General features: G+C 37.3%; 1 protein-coding gene across 1 annotated transcript in view; it reads right to left on the bottom strand.

Annotated features, from left to right (window-relative positions):
• Window positions 1-6510: 6510 nt before the first annotated feature.
• GALNT5 (polypeptide N-acetylgalactosaminyltransferase 5) overlaps window positions 6511-22365 on the bottom strand; it is a 36662-nt gene continuing 20807 nt past the window's right edge. Inside the window, exons 4-10 of the mRNA XM_059927145.1 lie at window positions 22062-22197; window positions 21317-21436; window positions 19118-19235; window positions 17793-18116; window positions 13257-13337; window positions 10313-10474; window positions 6511-6729 (exon numbers count right to left, since the gene is read on the bottom strand). Coding sequence (XP_059783128.1) covers window positions 6589-6729; window positions 10313-10474; window positions 13257-13337; window positions 17793-18116; window positions 19118-19235; window positions 21317-21436; window positions 22062-22197 — 1082 coding nt within the window. The 3' untranslated portion in view covers window positions 6511-6588. The remainder of the gene's footprint in view (window positions 6730-10312; window positions 10475-13256; window positions 13338-17792; window positions 18117-19117; window positions 19236-21316; window positions 21437-22061; window positions 22198-22365) is intronic.

The following is a 22365-nucleotide window of genomic DNA, read 5'->3' as shown; positions in this document are numbered from 1 at the left end:
GGCAGCCAATTCCTGTGGAACTTGAGTGAGGTGGGAGGTCTGTGGTCATTTGATGTGGCCAAGCAACTAGCTCTAATTGGGCTCCAAAATATAGTAACCCTGGCCCTTTTAGTTTTGTGCTCTTACCAGATGATTAACCAACTATGAAAGATTTTATCAACAAGACTATTTCAAGGTATGTTCAATGAGTAAATGCTTAATGCTCATGAATGAGGCAATGTAGTTGCAGAAGAGCACTGAAACTATTATTTGGCATTAGTGCCCATTGCCCTATTCTGCCATCTTACACTAAGGCCACAGAGCTTAGTGACTGTAAGTATAATGGTGATGGGTGGCTGTTTGATTCTTGTAAACTAAGAAAGACAAGGGTCTGGTTCAAATCTCATGGGGGATACTTAACATATTTGAAAAGCATATGGGACACATTAAGAACACAAATTGGTAACTACACATGAAGGTTTACTGCTTTTGTGCTTCAAGGTTCAGGAATGGAAGAAGGACTCTGGTACCTGGTAGGAGGGAGAATTGACTTATTGTGAGAATGCTGATATTTCTTACATGATTTTTTATTTTCCTTAGATGCTGGGTGAACAGGAAGTAATAACAGCTCTATTTCTCTGTCAATATAAAACTTAACCCTTCATATAATGCTACATTTGAAGACACAGAATATATCAGACTCTATCTACCTATTAACAGTTTAAATAAGGAACTGTGTTTGACCTGCTCTCAATAAAAGTTTGTGTCCTTGTTTTTGGTGCCTAGATTTTATTTTTTTATCTGCCTTTTAAAATTTAAAAGAACCCTTGCATATTAGCAGCTATTGAGACCATCAATAAATACCATTTCAGAAATCAACACCTCATTTTAATTCATTCGCGTTATTTATTTCAAAAAGGTCTTAAAATGCTTGTGTATGAAATTGTAAAAAGAATTTCTGATGGATAGATATGTAATGTTCATGAGACATTTCTATTATTTTTACAGGAACTGAACTATTGTTTTAGATACACCTTAATTCCAACAACTTGAAAAAAATATCTTTGTAGTCATTAAGGTAATACATTGCTGTAAACTATGCTGACACTTTTATAGTAATTGTTTCTACATATTTACATGGTGGAGTACTTCTGGCACACTTTCAAATGGAGAACAGACATTTGAGTTTTTCAAAATGATAGGAAAAACATTTAAAATAAGTAATAATAGAGAATTATGGAAAAAGATGAAACACCAGCGTATCATGAAGAAATATGTCTGGCCATATGAGAAAGGCACTACTTCTTTTAAAGCCTAAACTTTCATTCCTCTATAAAAACAAGAGGGCTATAAAAAGTAATGTCAAAAGTTATAGCAAATATTTGTCCATATTAAAGTATCAGACAGTAACATAATAAATATGAATACCAAAACATGTACACAGCTCATGAAGAACACAGGTGAGTAGAACATACAATTGACATAAACACAATGACACGGGTAGTAATGAGCAGTGGAAATCACCCAGATATGTGGCAAACTACAAAATCAAAGCGTTTTGTAATTAACTGCCAGCTTGGATGAGTTTTGGTTATGAATTTGGAAAGTAATTGAATTTTTACTTAGAAACTTAAAATTACATATTTGATTTCTTCTTTATAATAAATTTGGTTGGTCAGAGGCAGAAAAACTGGGTAACTAAAAATGTTCAAATTTATTCCAAATTCCTTTCTACTCCATAGTTTCAATCTAGTTTTTCCACTAACAAATATTTTTAGGTAATCAATAACAAATTCACAAATTTAACCTTTGCCTTCTCTTGTTTTTATGCCCAGCTCTTATAGCTAATATGTATAAAACTAGCAACATTTGGGCAGTTGTTTGAAGGAGAAGAATTAACGCATGTGCATAAACCTAAACTGAATAACAAGCATCTTGATAATTTAGGGTTTGGTTACTCCTTTCAGGTCTGGGAAAAAAATACCCAGAGTGAAAGTCTGTGTGAGATACTTTTGTCCAGAAGGCCAGATGCAGATGAAGCTATGCACTTAAGAGAGAATTAAAAATATCCCAAAACAGTTCTTAATTTTTCTTTGTTAGTTAAAACTCTTGGTTTTACTTTCTCTCAGTTCAAAGCATAAAATATAGAAACATACCCATAGCCATATATATATATGTTTTCGTTTCAACAGCTAATATAAAGACTTTGTATAGATATTTATAACCAATATCCTTGAACTGGGAAAACCTATCAGTCAATAACAAAATAGAAAATCCCAGTTTTCAAAGAAATTATTTGTTACTTATTTGATGGCAACTGTTGTCATTAGAAACTCAGCATATTAGAAGTTGCTCTATTTGCTGGAAAATGAGATTTTTGTGTTTTTGCAAAGCAAAGATTCACATAAACTTGAAAAGAGACCCTAACTGTAGTGATAACTATTAGTTGACCCATTAGGTTGAAAACAGAGGCATTAAATCTTAGTGCGATGGTATTTTTTTCCTTTCTTTTAGGCACGGACACCACCAACACCTGAAATTCCATCCATTAAACCTCATCAGGAGTAGATAATACTTTACATGGCTTATTCAAACCTGACCATGGAATGGCTATTTGCCAAAAATAAATATTTTTGTACATTAACTGTGGTTAGTGTTCCTTTTCTCATTTCAAGGCATCTTGGCTTGTAGCAATTGTTGAGTAAACTTATGCAAAGGTTGTTGTAAAAGCATTATGGTGACAATCTACACAGTGAAATGAAAGCTACACGACTTGGTTTTTGTCTTAAATTAAAGGACTCCAATTTTTCACTTTCCACTTCTGTTCAAATTGAGCAATTTGTCAGCTTTGATTAATGGTTGGGGGAACAAAGAGTTGGTAATATCATTCACAGAGAAGCAATCTCTCTGTGTCCACGTCTCCCTCTTATACTTGTTCTAGGAAATGGAAAGGAATATGTCCTGCATGAAGTCAAGGAGATAGACCACTGCGAAGTGTATAAGGATAACTATCCTTAAGCCTACACTTCAGTTGTTTAACAGAGAGGGGCGCAGCCTCTATTTCCTGTCTGTACAACATGCAAGAGAGACCAAAGAGGTGTGACTCTATACCAAGGGATTTTAACTGAGCCCACCTGAGTTGTCTGTCCTACTTACAGAAGAAATAGAAAGAGGAGGAGAAGGAGGGGGAGAAGAAGGAGGAAGAGGAAGAAGAGGAGGAAGAGGAGAAGAATCAAAGAATCACAGCAGCATGGTTTAGTGAAAGAGGCTCACTTTTTTTTTTTTTTTTTTTTTTTTTTGAGCCCAATAGAATGGAATCTGGGTTTTAACTCTTACTAGTGGGATGACTTTAGACAATCCCTCTCAGCCATCCTCGTCTGCATAATGAGGAGAATGAAACTCCCCTCACTGAGTTGCACACAATAGTGAGATGGGGCACAAACAGTGCCTAGCACGTAGTAGGTACTCAAAGGTACTTAGTCCCACTTCTTTTCTCTTTACTCCTTGTAATTTTCTTGTTTTTATCCAAGCTCTTGGGGCTTTCTTTTGAGACAGAATTTCTTTTCTGTGTTTGAATGTGAAAGTTAAAGATGTTACAACAAATAAAGATGGTACTATCTGGTGCACCTCAACTCCATTCTCTTGCATGAGAGACCCTTGAAAAGCATTCTAAGCCATTCATGAAATGAAGGTTGACTGGAAAAATTGAATTCCTATACACTATAACTAGTATCTTTGCTCCTCTACAGTTCCTAAGGCAATTCTAGAGGCAAGGTGTTAATATCTAAGAAAGTATTTCCAAATTACAGTTCAAAGCTAATGATACATTGTGATCATGGCACATGGTGGTTTTTGCCCTTGTGAATGACAGTTGATTAAATGTTGGCAAGAAGAATTGAGCAAATTTGAGGCTGGTGATAAAACACAGTTGTATCAACAACAGCTGTGTAATCCTTCAAGAGAGTAGGGTAGAATCTCTGGGTAACTGTTGAAAACAAGAAAAGAACTGTGCAAGCTGGAAGGCTCAGAAGTACTCAGATGGTTTGGTAAATTAGTTTTTGATCAAATAAGTCCTGTAAAATATTATCCACTATGTTTGTGTTCAAGGTAACGAGATGCAGAGACATTTTTTTTAAGAAAAGGCAATAACTTAAGCTAATCCAGGGAAAACTCTGAAGTCCCCAAGAACAGAGCCCCCTATTGAAGAACTTGGGGCTAATTAAGACCCTAATGTGTCCCAGCCAAGGGTTTATCTTTAGAAGTATCAGAAGACCTAGAGGCATTTATACTTTTATAAAGGTCTTCTGAAAACAAAAATTCGAGGGCAATGTTTAAAAGAATGTTGGTAGTAGATTTCACAATTAGTCAATACTCTCACAGTTAGGTCCATAAGATTTCTAACTACTGCTTAGTTCCTTGCTTTCTAAGAGTAGTTGAGCAAAAACATGGTAAAAGCTGTTTTAAAAATTCTACCCAAGAACAAATATGTGATGTATGAAAACAGTTCTTTGTTATATTGATAATATGGATCCAAATATAGCTTCACATAATAAGTATGTCAAGGTAAAGCCAGGAAGAGCATACATTGAACAGACCACAGAAGGTTCTTTTGAGCAAAAACATTCAAATTTCTTCAGCTGGTATACCCACAGGTAAGTGTATCCAAAACATAATTCATCTTTTTGTGAACAGAGTTGACATTGTTGGTGGAAACTCTTTTTGAATAAAAAGAGATTCTTTACACTGGCAGAAAACCTTTCAACATTTTTCATTTACACAAAGCATTGCATGAGGCATCCAGCATATTTAGTTTGGTCGGCAACTCAATTAGTCCTTTGGCAACTGACTTGTGTTTTATCCCTCGCATGGCTCTGTTTTGAAAATAATTGTCTCATTTTCTAGTCATTTTCTTATCTCATCTGCAATGTCAATTATTTACATAAAACATCTTAAATATGTTGCAAATACGTAAAACTATTTCCCCTTCCAACTCTTAGTTATTGCTTTGCTTTTGCATAATTAATTGGGAGTTAAACTTTAAACAGGAAATCAGAGCTAAAGATGCCCAGTTTTACCATCAGCTCAACAGCACAGGTTTGTTTGTTTGTTTTTTTATTTTAATATTAACAAGAATATAGCATGATTGACCTCCAGAGACCCAACCCTAACAAAAAAACTTATGTATATCTTTCTTAAGAATGTTGTGGAGGAGATTTGGTTAGGCTAGTGGCCCTGTCTCTGGAGATCCAAATTCTAATCCTGATTCTCTCACTAACTGGCCTGGGATTTTTGGACAGGCCAGTTTCCTTACCAAAATGAATGCAAAGGATATTAGGATTTCTAAGATATCTTCCAGTATGCCTAAGTATTGTCATACCTAAGATTATGTGCTCAATTTGGATCAAAGAAATATTGGAATTTTCCCCAAATTTATCAGTGTTATCTTTAGGTCCACATCTAGGACTTTGTTCTTTTCTCCCCCCCATAGAGGTGCCAGATCCCCTTCCGTTTTTGGACAAGTCTTGGACAATTTTTTCTTAACTCTCTTCCTAACTGTATTTAACTCATTCTCTTCCCCTTTCTTTATGTTTCCCCTACTTTATTTCTACCTTGAAATCTTTTAGAGCCCATTTTTAGCATTCTTCATCCCTGTGAATGCTGCTGAATCTAAAGTAGTATTTTCACATAAAAGAACTTTAATATTTTTCCGTGCTCTATTTCTGCTTTATTCATTTCAACTCCTCTTATTTGGTCCTACATTAGAGTAGATTCAATGATTAAATGTATTTTTGATTACTGCAGTGTGCTGTGACCCAGCCTCTATTTCTTTGCATTTTTTTCTTTCTTTTTTAATATCCACATGAGTCTAGAAGTTACTAGTATGGCCATTTTCTGAAGTGCAATTTAAAAGCACAGAATGAATGGAAACAACATCCATGTCTAGAATTGAATAAGCATTTGACTTCCTCACTTAAAGTTTTTCCACTGACTCAGATTGGGAAAAACATTATGCAGTCATCTAGATCAAAACCCTGCCATCAAGGAGTATTATATCAATACTATTTCAAACTGTTAGGTAAACATGCATGTAGTTGGGAGGGATTTCACCAAGGTGAAAGCTGTGTGTTTCTGAGGTCTTTTAGCCTAGGAACTCAAGTAATTTTCTTCCTTTCTTTTATTTTCTTTGATGAAAAAATAGCAAATAAAGGATCAGGTTCTCACTGATTATACCTACTTGTGGACCAAAAGAGCTGGTTATGATCAAACTCAGCCTTCATGAGTATCATTGTGCTTCTCCAAGTACTTCCGTCTTCTTTTTCCAGTTACCTGTTAGATGGCATGTGGAAACTTGAAGGCTTTGTTCCAGCACAGGGTGGAAAGCAGGCAATTCAAAAGCCCATCTAGTGCTGAAGAAGGACTCCAGTCTAATGTTGGACTGTTTCCCTGAGTTAACTTTTGGTATCTCAAATATTGTGATTTTTAAAAAATCTTCCATTCAAATGTTATTAATTTTGAAAATTTTGAACTAGCATGGAGAAACAGTCACCAAGTTCATTGTCATAGTCACAGTGTCTAATAGATTTACTAGATAAAGACATCAGTTCCTCCTCAGTCTTCATAATATTTTTCAAATTTCCACTTTTGATATGGCTTCACTGGGTCACAAGCAGCAACTTTCAGGGTCTTCTGAGAAAAATTTCCTTCTAAGCATAACAACTGGTGATAGTTTCCAAAAACAATGTGATTCACCTGGAGGGAAACAGGATCTGAGAATGAGCCACAGACTGAATTTGACAATTGTGATGTAAGAAAATGAAAACCAATAAAAAATTAGGTAATTACATTTTTGATCTTTCAGGAATTCTCCTGAACAAAATTAATAACATAAACACAGGTTTTAGGCAGTATTAAGTTTGTCTTTATCTCAAACTAAGTTCTCACATTCTCCAAGCTACAAGACTTTTAATTCTTCATGAGGCAAAAGATGAATTTTCTGATGATATGGCTGATAACTATATTATTTAAAGGAAATAATTCCAGATGGCATTTACTATATTTGATCGCTGGCTGCCTCACTGCTGGTAGTAAGAAAAAATACACACCATTATAAAAAGTGTGTTAGTTAATTTCTTAAGTCTGTGACTTAGAATGCAAATTTGGAATAAAAAGTGCTAGAAATGATGTATTTTATTTATGAGCTTCCTATCATGATCTCTGAGAGTACATAATGCCTGATGTCCAGAAAGTCCAGACGTGATTAGAGAAAGTCATAGGTATTTCAGAGGTTCTATTATTGCTTAATATTTATTGAATGTCCTAGAAATGGTCAATAACCTACTTAGAACTTGCTCATGGGTTTATAATTTTTTCATTTACCAATCCTCTCAATTACCCATGACTGTGACAAAGATCATTCTAATTATATATATATATATATATATATATATATATATATATAATTTTATATATTTTATATATATATATATATATATATATATATATATATATGTTGTTTTGAAATGCTTTAAAACTTTATCAAACGGGGGTGACTTCATAATAATTTATTTTAGAGATGCTCTTACAAAAACAATGTCACCCTTGTAGGATTTTGGGAATATGATGTTTGAGTATGCTCAAGGTTTTGTAAAAGAGATAACATTGAGAATATCACTCTGGATTATCTACAATGTTCTGCTCGTGGGTTGTAAAGAGGTAACTAAATAACTTGTCCCCAACAAAAGACACAATGTGGAAACCAGTATTGGAGGGGCATTCTATATCCAAATCCTAGATGCCACCTGTGAGACTTTTCCTTTTAGGTGGCCACAGTTCACAGCATTGGAGGAGGGCTGACCTAGAGGGCACCTATTAAATGCAGATTCAGAAATGTATAATTTTAATAGCTCACTGGTATCCGGGGTCAAACTCACTATCACCCTTCCGCCTTCCATGAAGCTCTCAATGCCTAATGCTTTCTAAAAGAAGAGACATGTTCCTGTTATTCACAGTCTTATTCTCCATTTCTTTTGTTTTTTAAGACTTATACATCTTGGGGGACCTAGGAGGTTTAGTATGAAAACTACCAAAACACTGAAAAAAGAAGAAAGATAATTGTCAAGATATTCATCTCCATGACATCTAGCATCGTGAAAAGAGGAACCCAAGGCAGAAAGCAGCTATGTAACATGTTACAAAGGCATAGGCACAAACAAGGTAGGGGAACAGCTTTCTAATTTTTGCCAGCTTAATTAAATTACCTTATTTACAAATTGGCTTACCGTTAAGGAGACCAGTGTTGGGCCTATACAAAAATCAGCGAATAAAGGCCTAAGTTCTCAGTGGGCCCAATCCAGTTTATAAGTAAGCCTTATGTAATTTAAGGACTGTCAGCTCCTAAATATTTTCTCACTAGCCTAATATATTTTCTGATAACAGATTCACTTCTGAAGATGAGAAATGTATTCTTTTTCTCATTCTCAATCTCAATCTTTCCCCCTCTCTCTCTCCCCCTCTCTCCCTCCCTCCCTATCTATCTATCTCTATCTATCTATCCATCTACCTATCTCTCTCTCTCTCTCTCTCTCTCTCTCTCTCTCTCTCTCTATCGCTCCTCTTTGGCACAGGGTTAAGAAAGCAGAAGGTAAGATGTAATTTAATCAACATGTGTTTACAGATTTTCTTAACACTATGCAACGTGAAATCAGCAGCTCACACACTGGTAATTCCTAATTTTTCTGAATAACTCAATAATAACCATCATCACTAAAAAGAAAAAAATATTGTCCAGAAGGAACTGAATTATAACAGGGATGATCTATAGAAAGAAAGATTGGAGGAGGTGTTGCTTAGGTCCTAATTTTGATCCTGAGCAGGAAGAAAAATGTCATGAAGAGAACAGTCACTGGCTGTGACATCAAAAAGAATGGAGGCGCTCCAAAGAAAAAAGTGTGCTTACTTTGGGGTTCACCCCTGAGCAAAATGATGGTCTCGCATACTCAATGCATTCAGTGGATTTGGTGGCTACCAGCTAGTGAGATAGCAGAAAATTTGAGAAGGCAGGCTTGAAATTACTCCTGCCACTCCAAGATCCTACACCAAAGCTTGTGACTTTGTGTCCTATTAAAATATAATTGGGGAAAACAGAAGACTTTGAGAGTGAATAGGATAGAGCACAGATGTTCTGGTAAATATTCACAACTGGACCTCTGGTAAAACATCCCCGATTTGTAGTGTGAAATAAAATTCATATTTATGGCAAGACAAGAAAAATTTAAACATAAAAATTCTTCTCTGCCCTTTGGCCTCCCCTCTCCCCCATCTATGCATTGTGTCTCCGCATTATGCATTGACCAAACCTCCCCCACCAGCAGGAATACCTGCTCAACCATAAACAACAACATTCTTCTAGCATCAACAACTCCTTAAAAGAGAACAGTCCTTCCTGATCTTGTGAAGGGTCACATGACCCACCACGATGGCACTTAAATCTGGATTGTGTAAACTGTCAATAATTCGTTATTTAATGTGCAGCCCTGTGTCTCAAAAAACTTATATAAACTGTGTCTTGAATTCTAACAGGCAGAACAGTTCTCAGAGCTTTCTGAGATGCTCTTTCCGGGTTATAATCCTCAAATTTGGCACAAATAAAATTTTCCAATTGCTTCTTAGATCGACTGGTTAATTTTTCGTCAACAGTAGCATGGGTATAAATACTTGCATCATGGCTGGTTTCAAGTTACCAGTGTGACATTGCTGAACGTGAAGTTGGCAAGAGCTGCACACAGGCAGCTCCCCCAGGCTGGTTGGGAGCTGGTTCCAGCACCCGCTCAGAGCCTAGGCCTCTGGGAACCAGAGGGCATGAGAAAGTCTCTCTACGTGGAAAGGAGGCAGGAGGCAGAATCAGGTTCACGCTAAGTGCAGGGCTTGTGGGAAGCACACTGCTTCTCGCTTTTCCCATATACTGTCCCTGTAAACTTTCCTGGTAACCAGTGAGAACCAATTCTAGCCTATAAGGCTTCCTTTTGGCATTGTTAGTTGACTGAAGCAAACGACTTTCAGAAACGAAGATGACAATAGCAATATAACCAAAAGAACCCGGTGACTGTTCTATTTAAAATAGCTGATTTGAAATAAATTTTGTGAAAAGAATAAAAAACGACTCGACAATTTATAGAAAATATCTGTTTATCTCTCTGTATGAACTTTCACACTGTCCCTATTGTCCCAAACACATTTAAGGCTTCTGATTGAGGAAGCTGACAATGAGGGTTTTATGCCCCATTTAATTGAAAGTTGGATTTGTGGTAAGCAAGAGGTGCAAATATTTTCTTACCAGCTCTGGATGAAAGACGGATGTTGATTTATGCAGCCATTTTAGCCCTTTGTTTCTGTTATCACAAGGGTGCAGCCTCAGGGCTCCGTTATCAGGGAAGGGAGCTAAGCACCATTCTCCTTGTTTAATAAGTCTTAACCAGGTGTAATTAAATTGTTGAAGCTGTAAGTGAAATGAATAAGAAGGTGACTTCCAACGGCACACACAAGTAGCAGCTTTGTCAAACGTTTTTGTTAGCGATGCTTAAGAATATAGGCACTCTAGTCTGATGTTTTGTGTTCAAATCCTGGTGTTGCCACTTTCAATTCTGACCATGTGGGCCATATTATTTATCCTGTCTAATCTCATTTTTATCATTTTTATGTTGGATGGCTATAGTGTCTATCTCAAAACCTTGGGGTAATTACTCTCAAGTGTTGAGCACACAGTAAGGCCTCAATAAGTGTTAGTTGCAATAATAAAAAAGTATTTAGTACAATTAGTACGTACCTGCGAATGGATGTCATTTTAGGTGTTCTGAATGCCAGACTACTCTGGTGCTTGAAGTATTGGAACATTCAAACCAGCACGTGATTTAGGCCCCTGGCCATTGGGGCTACAGGGAGATCCAAGTCACAGCCCTAAATTACTTTGATGGGAATTATTATGTTTCTTTTTTTTTTAAGACTTGACAATTGGACTCCTAGAGGTTTTGTTCTATTATAGGAAAGGTTAAAAATCTTTCTTTGCTGGTAGCATAAGGAATCACCAGTTTGCTACTGTGTCAGCAGCCCCCAGTTCACAGGAACGGCTCTTGGAGATGTCCAATTTGGGGGAGTCGCCACTGTATGTCTAAAATAAATACTGTTTTAGGTAATGGAACCATGTTTTTAATTTTTATAAATATTTCTCTCCAGTTTTCTTACAACCTAGTACTATCTGCCTGCTCAATATCCTCTAAATGTCTAGGTGTGTGGGAAATTTGTTGTTTTGCACCAATGTAAACATATTTTAAGAAAATAGACTGCTGGTAAAATCTATCTAAATACTTTTATCTAATGAATCATTTGTAATGTAACTGAGATTTAACTTAGATTATCAAGTATGTTATTGTGTTAGAACTCTCCATTCAAAGGGTAGTACTTGGACCAAAATTAGCATCTCCTGGGAGCTACTTAGAAACGCTGAATCTCAGACCCTACTATGGACCTATTAAATCAGAATCTGCATTGTAACAAGCTCCCCAGGTGATCTGAGCGCACATTAAATTTGAGAAGCACGAACATGTCATAATACAAGGATTTATGTGGCTACTAGGAGAAGCTAACTCTTACCTTGAAAAGGGACATTTCAACTGGTAGAAAAGTTAATAACTAAGGAGACGTTTTAAGTAAGGTGATGGATAGGGCTTGATGGTTCAATCCTAGGGTTTTATTCCTTTTGAGCTTTCTTGGATGAATGCTACAGTCACTGGCTTAATATTAAGCCTCATTAATTCTGCTAAAAATAAGTTAACTTCCTCCATGTTCCTTTACTTTTATTACTCAAACCAACCAAAAGAAGCAGAAGCTAAAAATGAGTAACAAGACAGAAAAGAAGATGGGCGTTTGTGAAAAGCAAGGGCTCCATGATTCATACTTTTTGTCTCCTAGCATCCCTTCGAGAGGCTTAGTGGTTATTGAGAACTTGGGTTTTCAGATAAAATACTGGTTAATCAGACACAGAAAGTCACTACAATGATGAGTCTTGAAGGACTGCATTAGTTAATATTTTACTTTCACATAATTTGGACTGCTTATGGTTTTGTTTTACAATTTACTACTTTATTTCCTCTTTGAATTGTTAATACGTGAAAATTACTTCTTTCAATTGATTTTTGACACTTTTCTCTTTCCTCTGTCTCCTCTTTCCTAATTAAGAACGAATTCCATTAGCTTCAAGTTTACAATCCATAGCTGAATTATAGCAGCTTTGAATTAAGAGGTAGAGATGGGATGTGCTTGAAAATACAAGCAATACCTCTAAGTCAAAGCAAAGGAGTAAGTCTTGGCGAGCCTAGATTCTCATCACAAAAAATTTCTCTATCAAAGAATTACCTGCAATTTTAGGGGGTGAGTTCAACTCCTGAATGTATGTTCCTATGAGTCCTATTTGGTACCCAAACTGATAACTGTCCCCGCAGAATGAGTTGGTAGGAAACATATGTTGAAGAGGGAGGTGCCATCACTCAGAGCTCATCTCCAGCCCTGCAGAGTCCTTGCTCTGTTCTCCCTGGCCCTACTCCCTCCCCTAAATATTGTGCCCTGAGTTTGTTGAAATTTTGATTAGAGTTTTCCACCATGGATCATGAATTGTGCAATTTGTATTACTCCCTTAAGATGTAGGATAACGGGTGTGTGTGTGGGGGGGGGGGTGGAATCAGAGAATAAAATTGCTCCCTTAGATTAATTATTTAAAAATATGTACCATCTTTATTTTCTTTATCATTTTTGTCTTTATATGTAATGAGCTACTTTTCTCATTGTTGTCTTTATTACTATAGCAGTGAAAATTTGTGGAGCAGCAAATGTTAGATATTGTTTTACAGGCTTCATATGTGTTATCTAATTCCATCCTCACACCAGCTTTGGAGTAGGCACTATTATCACTGCCATTTACCTAAGGGTTAAGAAATTTGCAGTTGACCCATTTTTTACAAGTGATGGAACCAGAACTGGGTCCCCGGTGGGTTGACTACAGTATCCACCTTTATTCCCTCAGTCACTGTCTTTTACATTTAGAAGTGGACCCTGTTGTCAACAACCCCATCATTACACAGAAATGTAGAAACTAATTATTGTTTCTGTAAGCGAAAATGAATTTCTCAAGTGAATGATGAATATGTCATACCCTGCACCTATCAACTACACCTGCACCTACTATCAACTGTACCTACCATGAGAGAAAAAACCCCAGCTAAGCGTACCTTGCTGCTCCCATCACAGTCTTCCAGAATGGCTGTGGTGTTCTTGATGGAAATGCATTTACCCAAGGCCTCATTAATAAGCTAGGAAGCAAAATATAAAACATACGTTAAGAAAAAATATTTTAAAGTAGAATAAGACATTCAGAAAACACAGAACATAAAACTATAATAGGGTTAAAAGATAGTTAAGTTAATAGCATTACTTAGCACTATACAATTTTATTGGTTGCTATCTCTAACAGAGACATAATGTAATCTTGCTAAAGTACAGCTTCAATCTGTCAATTTAGGCCTGTGATTCAGCCACAGAGCCAACAGAGGCTCTTAATTAACCCTTGCCTGGAATGCTGAATAGGAAAGGAGAAAAAGGTGGCATGAAAAGTAGTTATTTTCTTGTCTCAAGTTTGTCTGATGCATATATTAAAAGTCAATGCACATACTTGCAATTTAATCAAACCAGTGCTTATGGGCTCTGTTCACTGGCTGACCCCTCCAAGCTATTTGACTGCTTAGGCACTGAATCATAGATAAATTGAGTCCTTCAAAAACAGCAGATTCCAGCTGACTCCCGGTCAGAATCTTCCTAATGACTCAGGCAAGCTACAATTCATTACAGGGAAGTCACGCAAATTAATACAGAGCCAAGCTTAAAGGCACTTCCTGGCAGGCCCCCAGGTTTTTAATGGATTTCTAAGGTCCAGTATGGAGGCAGCTTTCTATAAGTCACCATTTAATGTGGAAAAATATTGATTCCCTTGCTCCCTTTGACATTCTGGGCAGGTCTAACGAGATGGTGGGTTAATAGCACAATTTGGACTTCTCAGATATCTAGAAGAGCTGTGTAGAGCTAAGTGTCTACACTCAGGGAAGCCCCCTGTGCTGGGAAGTGGGGAGGTCTTTGTTGCCAGGGACACTATCTGTGTCCTTTCTGTTCCAGGGCACCTAACAAAGAGCTCTAACCCTGGAGCGCTGCAGGACGCAGGCTATGTAGCTCACAGAGTTGCCAGACTTCACAACCCAGGTGCTCAGTGGGTTGGTTCTCATTTTTACATGCATAACTTTTCTTGCAAGAAAGGTAAGGGGCATCTTTAGGGTCCAGAAAGTGCAGAAAAAAATGTAAAAACAAGAGGGAAAATTGCAAATACTGGCAAGCAGGGGACCGATAGTGAGCATGGATAAGCCAGAGTTGGAATTGAGGTCTTCCACACATAAGGGAAAGCTAAAAAGTTAGACTCTCAGTGGAATGGTGTACTGGGAAAAAACAATTTACCCATTAGCACAGGGGGACAAAGGGGAAGCTAGGTTCTCCCATGGGAATCTGAAACCTTACCTCAACCTTCATTTTGGTTTGAGATGCACACTTACACCACTAGAATTGGCTAGGAAGACGGATAGAACCCTCAAAGCACAAAAATAAACATCAAAATCTAGCAGTTTTGTTACTTCTGGGGTGACTGGTAAGCAAAACATTTCTAGAAGAATCTCCATCAGAAATCCTCAAAGGAAGCTCTATTCACAATTTAAATTGTGAATAGACAATGACAAATTTGGGAGGAGACAACCCATCATTAGTAAGCGGGAGCAGTCAGAACTTACAGAAGGAATCCACCACCATGAACTTCAGAGAAAGGGTTAATAAATAGAAGTGCACGGAGGTAGAATAATCCTGGAGTGGAAAGAAAGGAAAAGCTGTCCCAATTGCTCTCTGGATCTTAACAGAAATAAATATAAACTCCTGTACTTGTAGATTATGCAGAAAATATCTTATCTTCAAATGAATTTGGAAAACTCTGGCTTCAGTACAGTTGAACAGGTTGCCTTACTCCAGAACTTCTCAGAACCTTCGGTACTGAGTGCAGGTTAATGTTTAGCTCACGGCTCTGAAAGGCAATGTGGTATGAGAGTTTGCCAAATACATTTGACCACGGAATCCTATTTCTGACTGCACAACTAATAACTTCGCTCAGAACAGTGTTTGGGAACCCCTGGTTTTATTGATTTCTTTGTATTTATTTCTCACAATCCCTTCTTCCAAGCACTGAAAGGCTTAGAAAGAGAGAAAACTTTTCTATCCCTTGCCTCCCCTCTCCCACTTCATATGAAGATCTGTTTCCCTTCCCTTCTTTTGGAAATTACAGGAGAAACCGCTTTCCTTCATATAGGAATGGTCTATGAAGTGCTAAGGAATTGTTATTCTTTATCTCATTATGAATAGTTTTGAAAACTGGTTTTTTACTTTTCATTTTTTAAAAATTATATCCATGCTTTTATTGTAAACCATGTCAATCTTTTTTTTTAATTAAGAAGTACACAAATTTTAAATTACCCATTTTGAATTATTTCGTTTCCAATTTAGGAGGTGGGAGTTCCCTATGGTTTATCTCAGAATTGGTAAACACTAGGCCAGAAGCTGTTTGCTGAGTTTTATCCAATATGAATACGAATTATTGGTGAGGTTCTTTTACTTTATTATTTTCAAATATTTTTGGCTCAGTGAGAAAAGATTTGTTCTTATTTTTAAAAAGTCAAACTTTCCTAAGTGTGTAGGTTGAAAGAAGGGAAAATATGGAGCAAGTAAAAAAAAGCTGTGGATTTTATTTTCTTGGAACTTTACACGATTATCTATCCAAAATAATGATCTAGTTAATCTTACTCTGAATTGCCTGGAGAAAGGTTTTTTGTTTTTTGTTTTTTTTAATAGTAATAATACTCCCTACTGGTTGCTTCAGAAGGGAGCAAATGTCATTTTATTAAAATTTGTCTAAGGAAGGCAGCAAATAGGGAGGAAAATAGAAAGAATTTGTTAAAATCATTTAAAAAATATTTTCCGCATTTTGTTGTATTAAAGCTCAGGCATCAGCAGAAGGCTGTTTCATTAGGAGAGCTCTTCAAAAATATCGTGGGAACTATTATACAAGCTGGCCTCAAAGAGGAGCAAAAGATAGTTTTTTAGTTCCCTCTGGTGGTTAAAGTTTAGTAATGCTCTTGCTGAGATTCTGTGTTGTTAGGACAGGAAAAAAATTACTACGGTGAGAATTTCTTATTTTATCCTGCTCAGGAAATAGAGTCTTAAAAATGTAAATTTATTTTACAAGCATATTATTTGAACAGTGTATAAACCCAGGTTATTCTTCCTAATGAGTTATCTAAGATAAAATATCAGGTTGAACAATCTGAAGTAGCGACTATTGCATTTTGAACTACAAAGGTGGCAATTATGTCGTACACAAACAGGTTGCATATACTTATTTGTCAGTTGAATTTTATAAAGGCAGAACAAATTCTCAGACTGGTTTCCTCTCTTTCTCACTTTTCTGGGATCTCCTTTATATCATCAAGGGGAATGGCCTTACTAAGTGTCCTTGTCATCAGGAGATTTCCTAAGCAGAGAAAGGCTGGATTTGTACAATCCACTTTCTAGGGAGAACTGAAAAAATATGACCTAAAAAGAGATTAAAAATTTGCATTACTGGAGAAGACCTCTAGGTCAAGGCTTGACTAACCATCTCTAAACCCAGTCTATGGTAAGTGTTCTCATATCTTGTCATCCTCTTCAAATTAAGCCTTGCTCCTAGAATGGTTTTGAAATGGCTTTTTTTTTTTGTTTTCTTTTTTTTTTTTTTTAGAGTTTCTCTCCTTCCTTGACTTTTACTTAGCTTTGAACTCTATCCAACCTATCAAGTTTGGCTTCTTTCCTTTTGGTATGTTATCTTGTGCCCTGGAATTTTCCCTGCTATTGTCTGACAATTTCTGTTATTTTCAATCCCTCTTTGAAATCTCTAAAATGTTAATTAAATCACATCATCCCATTGCTTAACCCTACTCAGCAACTTCCAATTACATTCTGAAGAAAGAAAGAGAGAGAGAGAGAGAAAATCCTTACTCTGCCCACAAGGACCTGTGTGATGCATCTCCTTCCTCTCTCTTCACCTTCATCTCCTTCCCTCCTTCACACCCTGATAACAACATCCATCTTCTTTCCAGTTCTTGAAATCCTCAAACTTTCACCCGTCTTAGAGTTTTTGCACAAAGGGCATCCTCTGCCCACGGCTCTCTTCTTTACAGCTTGGCCAGTGCTTGGTCTTTCAGACCTGGCCTTCAATGTCTCCACAGAGTTGACTACTCTAAGAATAATTCATGACTTGTGGCCAGTTCCCTAAATAAAAGCTATTATATTTTTTTATTTACAGTTTACTTGCTTATTTGTTTATTATCTTTCTATCCTACCCAACTTTAAGCTCCACAGAGAAGGGATCAAGTCTACTTCATTCATCACCCTACAATCCAGTTCTGAAATACTGCCTGGTTTCTTGACACTCAGTACGTGTTCGCTGAATGAATCAATGAACATGGCCGCCTGGAAGCCTTCCTCAAGTTTACCCAATGTATGTAGTCCTCAACCACGCTTGGTCTCCTCTGCACTCATATTTGGTGTTTATTTATAACGTAATAATTCATTCTTCCCCATGCATTTTCAAAAGGGTTTTTGCATTGTCTTTTTACGAAGTCAGATTTTAAATGGCTGCTTGAACTTACCACACCACTTGCCCTCACTATGGGAGCCTTCAAGTCTGGAAAAACGTTCTCCAAGTACCACTTGAAGCTTTTGCATTTTAGTTTCTTTCGAAGTTCCCGCTGTTGGGTGAGGTTTCCGACGTCTAACCCTTGGTCTATGAGGTGGTCCCCGTGGCCGTAGAAGAGCTCCCTGTACTCATCGAGCCAGACCTCAGCCACCCTCACCAAGTTCCGCTCCACTGTCTTCATCCGGTCTTTGGGGAAGGAATACGGATTGTCATTTCGGAATATGTGGCCCACTCGGGAACAGGGGATGATCTCAATTTCGCCACCACACATCCACACCTGGAACAATTCGATGACACGCACCAATTATCCAGTGATTGTCCACAAATCATGGGCAATTAATGACAAGAAGCCACCTGGCAACTTCTCCCCCCTGTTGAAGTACTGCTCTTCACTTCTGAAATCCTTTTCAACAGAAAATTAAATTCAACAGGTTTATTTAGTTTTGTATATTGCTGTGGACCATTTTAGGATTATTAACATATATATTTTCTCTTTTCCTATCCTGTGTAAATCTTGTTTTTTTTCTAAAAAAATCCTAACAGAATCCCAATGTATGAAATATGTAACATGAGTTCCTGCTTTAGTCAGATCAAGGAAAGGAATATATATTTCCATTTTTTCAGTGTCCCCTTCTCACATCTTGGAATGATCTGTATGACTTGTGGACACAGCTGAAGACAATTCTTCCTGATCAAGAGCTCAAAGTAATACCCCTGTTCCTATATACACCCCACTCCATAGGAAAGCAGGTGCTTTGGATGCTCTCCACTATGGCTGCTGCCACCGCTTTCTCAGATATGAATCAATGGTTATATAAATATCCAGAGTTATCTGAGACGTCCTAAGATGCTGTGCTATCGCCTGTTGGTGGCCTTCCCTAGTGGCTCTTTTTATTCTTCTGTCACTTGTGCTCTCCAAGACGGCCCGTTACTAAATAATTTCATTATTTCTAATATATTAGAAAAACCTATGAGAGTAATTTTGTGTCAAGTATGCATCCCACAGCATTTACACTGAATGGCAGACAGTTATTTCCCCCACATTCAGATGCAGAAACCATGTTGTGAAGTATGAGGGAACGCCAATAAATTTCACGAGAGTTATTGATTCTTCCAAATTCAGTCTGGAATATGAAGACGTTAATCCAGAGGCCCTAATATTTCTGTGAAATTTCCTCCCAGAGGTAGTCACAAATCTGATTGTATTAGTAAAATGAAACCACTTAAAAATGATAAACTCTTAATTGTAAAGAGAATTTGAGAAACACTTGGTGATACCTTGAAAGAGAGCTCCATATTTTCTCCACCCCAAACATCGAGCCCAGGATCGTATGTTCCAAGTTCAAAAAAGTAATTTTTATCAATAGAAAATAATCCACCTGCCATGACGGGGCATCTACAAAAAGAAAAGTTGTTTTTTTAATCTTGCATGTCATGGGAGCTCAACTTTTAGAGTGGGTTCCCTACTAGAAGGCATTTTAGAATATTTACCAAGTATGGGGAGGTCTTGAAAGAAGTCACAAATAGCATCTAAGTGACAAATTCCCTGGTTTATGTGGCAGAACTTGATTAGGGTCAGCAAAGATGGGGCCTGGAACTAGGATTCTTACTTGTCCTTTATGCCCTGACACAAATTCTCCAGAGATGTTATTTTTAATAACAGTTATTTAGTGCTGTTTAGGGAAGACCTGGCAGGCACTGTTGTAAGTGTTATATATGTATTAACTCAGACCTCACAAAAATCCTGTATGTAACACTAAGAAACTACAACCCAGAAAAGGTAACAAAGTTTCCTAAGGTCACAGACTGGTAGGTTGTACATCTGGGGTTCAAATTTGGGTGGTCTGGCTTGACTCTATGATTTCTCCCCCGCTATACCGCCTCAACTGTACACAAACTTTACTGACAGCTTGTTATGTGGCAAACACTTTTTAAAGCACTTTATATATAGTATTATCTGATTTAATTCTCAAAACAATCCAAGAGGTAGCTACTTCTGTTAGTCTTAAAGTAAAAATGAGGAAACAGAGACTCAAAGAGGTTAAGAAACTTTTTAAAAGTCACCACTAGTACTTAGTAGAGTTCAGATTTAAACCCAAAGGGTCTGACTCCAGAGCCTTCACTGCTGTTATTGGTCATGGGGAACAGAAACTACATTTGAGCCAGCAATTAGACAAGGCAGTCATCACTACCCATGGTGGTCACCACGGAGCCAGCTAAAAGCGGTTTGTGTGGAGAGCCTGCCTTGCTTTTAGGCTGTGCAGCAATCTCAAGGGTAAAGTAATCCCTCCTGCACACTTACCTCCCTTCCCCCACGATTTAAGTGCATATTCTGTCTGTATCCCAAATGTCCTTCACAGACTACCCAGAATGTATTCCATTTCTAACATTGTTGAATATAATCTGAACTCAATCACTACATTGACCCTCAAAAAGGGGGTCTGAAAAAGGCAAAGAGGTTCTTTAGGTGTAAGATCAGAGCAAGATTATTAAATCCAGGAAGATCTGTGTTTGAATCCCAGTTTCTTCTTTTACAAGCTGTACGTCCCCAGGAAAATTACTTAACTCTCTTAAGTCTCAATTTCCTTATCTCTAATGGGAAAACCGCAACCTCTCTCCTAGGGTCAAAGAGAGGTTGCACAGTGCTTAATAAATGGTCATACTCTTACTTCGCTTGCTAGGAGTATCAGTTGTGAAAAGCCTCACATCTGGCAGGACATGAGGCGTGTTTTTCTGAGGGGTAAGTTCAGGAAAAAGATGCTGCAATGCACAGGCTGGGCTTGGGCTTTCTTTTGGGACTTGCTGGCTTCTGTCTGCTCAAGTTGTCTCTCCAACAGGGAAAGCTTCAGGGCTCCCCCTGCTCTGCCTGAGGCTGGCTGAGTGCTCGTCCTGCAGGTCTAGACTTTGGGGGAAGTGTTAGGAAGCTCCCACCACTTTGGCTTCAGGTCTAAGCTGTGTTCTTCAATCCAGTTTCTCCAGCAATAAAGCCCCAATGATAATTCGCATCCAGCTTCTGTGTCTATTTCTCAATTTATTCACAGAATTTGGCACCCCTCCCATAGAAAGTACAGGATTAGACTCAAAAAGAATTAGAATGATATCTCTATTACTATTATTTACTCTTAATTTTTACCCATGTTGACTTTAATATTCTGTGTGTTTATAGAGCATTTATGCAGCACATTTAAGTGGCTTATATTTCTTAGTTTGCAAATCCCGGAGAACAGGAGTAGTGTTTGTGAATTTCTCTGGTTCAGGGCTGAATAGGGTGCAATTGCCCACTGAAAAGGTGAGTTTTGGTTGGGGGAAACTAACTTCTCAGGAAAACTTTTTTTGCTTTTGGTCATTTATTGGCTAGAACTGTAATTCTTGGTGTTCTATAGACTGACAGCATATACTTGTTTTGTGGAATTGCTTCCTATGCCTTTATAAAAAAGATACATGACTCCTTCCTAATCTTAAGTTTCACACACTTACCTTATTATATCAGTTTCTTTAATTTTGTTTCTTGCAACAATGTCTGGAGGAATTGTTCTCCAACCAAAGTTCATTGGCCACACAAAGATGCCTCTTTGAAAGTTGTCCACTGTCATGTAACTAGTTCAGGAAAAAAAACCAAAGTGCTACCTGAGATCATACACATACACTTAATCACCCCGACATCATGTCTTGTGCAAGTGAATGAAACAAGTGCTTATGCAGATGATTTTAGATCATCACAAACTTTTTAACGACGTTTCAATAAAATGTATGAGTATAATTTGCATCAGTGACTAACTGGCTGGATTGCTCACTTTTAACTTACACTTCTCTTTTAATAATGTTCTGGCCATTTTTGAGGAAAACAACCCCACTTAGGAATATATATGTGTATGTGTACATATATATATATATATGTATACATACAGATACCACAAAAAGAAAAACTAATCTTAAGGAAAATAAATATTTTGGGGTTCAGCTGAATAGAAAGAGGAAAGACCTGAACAATGAGTATTAGTATTTATTGGCATTAAGGGTTAAGAATTTGTGATGATCAAATAAACAATTGGATCGATCTGCTTTCATCTCAAGGTATCTATCATGTATTTCCATTTATTTAAACAGATAAATTGTGTATTACTTAGATTTGCGAAAATGTACATATTAGGAGTGTGACCAGTACTTTCTGCTGCTGGTGAAAACTCACTTAGAAGTATCTTGTGGAATATGACAATATTACCTCATATCCTTATCATTGATGACTTCAATTACTGGACAGGCTACTTTCTTTCTACTTAAATAAACTCTTTCCAGAAGAGGTTCCAACCAGCCAACGTTACATTCCACGTGAGAATCTAAGAATGTCAACACGTCACCTACAGAGCCAGAAAAAAAAACAATTATTTGAAAATGCAATACACTGAATGTGTGTACTTCATGTTCAAAGGTCCTGGGGATTGATCCAGAAATGTGGTTGTAAAGGCAGTAGTCTTTTCTTCTCACTGAATTTCTTCCTTGTCTCTCTAATTTCATTCCATAATGAA

This window comes from Balaenoptera ricei, chromosome 7 (genome assembly GCF_028023285.1).
Source record: "Balaenoptera ricei isolate mBalRic1 chromosome 7, mBalRic1.hap2, whole genome shotgun sequence".
NCBI lineage: Eukaryota > Metazoa > Chordata > Mammalia > Artiodactyla > Balaenopteridae > Balaenoptera > Balaenoptera ricei.
Note: the sequence above shows the minus strand (reverse complement) of the source record. Positions and strands in the feature narration are given on the sequence as shown.